General features: G+C 55.5%; 1 protein-coding gene across 1 annotated transcript in view; it reads left to right on the top strand.

Annotated features, from left to right (window-relative positions):
- Positions 1 to 469: 469 nt before the first annotated feature.
- Positions 470 to 1,266, top strand: part of SLC24A4 (solute carrier family 24 member 4) — a 139,721-nt gene continuing 138,924 nt past the window's right edge. Inside the window, exon 1 of the mRNA XM_008072948.1 lies at positions 470 to 579. Within this exon, the coding sequence (XP_008071139.1) occupies positions 531 to 579 (49 nt within the window). The 5' untranslated portion in view covers positions 470 to 530. The remainder of the gene's footprint in view (positions 580 to 1,266) is intronic.

Genomic DNA, 1,266 nt, shown 5'->3' with positions numbered 1-1,266 from the left:
TCCACCCAGACCTGCTGCATCAGAATCTGAATTTTAACAAGATCCCCAGGTGCTCTGTGCACAGCTTGGTGTGCGGAACCCCAGGCCTTCATGCGCGCTTGACTGCCTTTTTGTCCGTAGTCCTTCTGGGCATGGCCTGTCCAAGGGCATCTTCCCAGAGGAGCGCTGAGTGGGGTACCTGCCTGGACCCTCTGTGTCCCCTGTGAGGCACTGAGGCCAGCTCAGTACTGACAAGGTCAGATCACATGCTGACCTCTGGGACTGGGATCAATATTCGAGGTCTGGGAAGCAGACCCCTGTGGGTAAGCAGGTGATATCGCACTTCCAGGTATAGTCCACTCCCTTGAGGCAACCCCTGGCAGTCCGGCAGGGCTGCTGCTGGCAGGGCTGGACACTCAGATGGTGGTCGCCTGGGTATGCAGCCCTTATGCTAACCTAGTGGTGTCTGTGACTTGCTTTCCAATCCAGGGCCCAAAACGGCTTCAGCTGGCAAACACATCCTGCCAGACACATGGAGAAACAGAAGGCTGATGGCACCGGTGAATGGGACCCAGATAGCCAAGAACTGCACGGACCCAGGTAAGGCACAGGCTTGCCCAGACCCGGCCACCAGGCATCAGATGGCCTGGAGGTGCTCTGTGGGTGGGCACAGCAGTGCCTTGAGGGGTGAGTTGGAGCACAGATGGGAAGGGCGATCGTGAGCCATTAGAAGATGTTGTCCAGACATCTGTCTGTTGTGCTGCTGAATTCAAAGTGTCTTTACTGACAACAGAAAAGGTCATGTCCAGGAGTTTGAAAATTGTCTTTTTGTTCTCCCAGTGCTCCCGAAGGCAACTTGTTTCTCTGTCTCTTGGTGTGTCTGTTTGTTGAGGTGTTTGTTTTCTTTTTTCACTGTATCCACTTGTTGCAGCAAAACCAGCTGTTCTGGCAGATGGTGCTTTGGGGTAACCCACCAGGGGCAAGCAGGTTGGACCCTTTCTCACCACTGGGTGTTTCCAGTGTCATCGGTCCCAGAGGCTAGCTCTGCTTGCCTTTGGGGGCAATTGTGATGAACTCAGAGTCTACTTGGGGGTCAGAGGTGGCAGCGGCCCAGAGATGGCATCATGTGTGTCCTGCCACACAGGCTTTGCTGACACAAGAGAAAAAGGTTCTCGGGAAAAGAGCATCCCAGCAAGCCCCAGGGCTCATGGCTGCTGCCTGGGCCTCAGACGGCCGCCACTGGGCTTGGCTCTGGCTCCAGCTCTTGGGGTCTTAGTGTGGAGGATG

Source organism: Carlito syrichta, unplaced genomic scaffold, assembly GCF_000164805.1.
Source record: "Carlito syrichta isolate Samal-C Ts95f unplaced genomic scaffold, Tarsius_syrichta-2.0.1 Scaffold315561, whole genome shotgun sequence".
NCBI lineage: Eukaryota > Metazoa > Chordata > Mammalia > Primates > Tarsiidae > Carlito > Carlito syrichta.
Note: the sequence above shows the minus strand (reverse complement) of the source record. Positions and strands in the feature narration are given on the sequence as shown.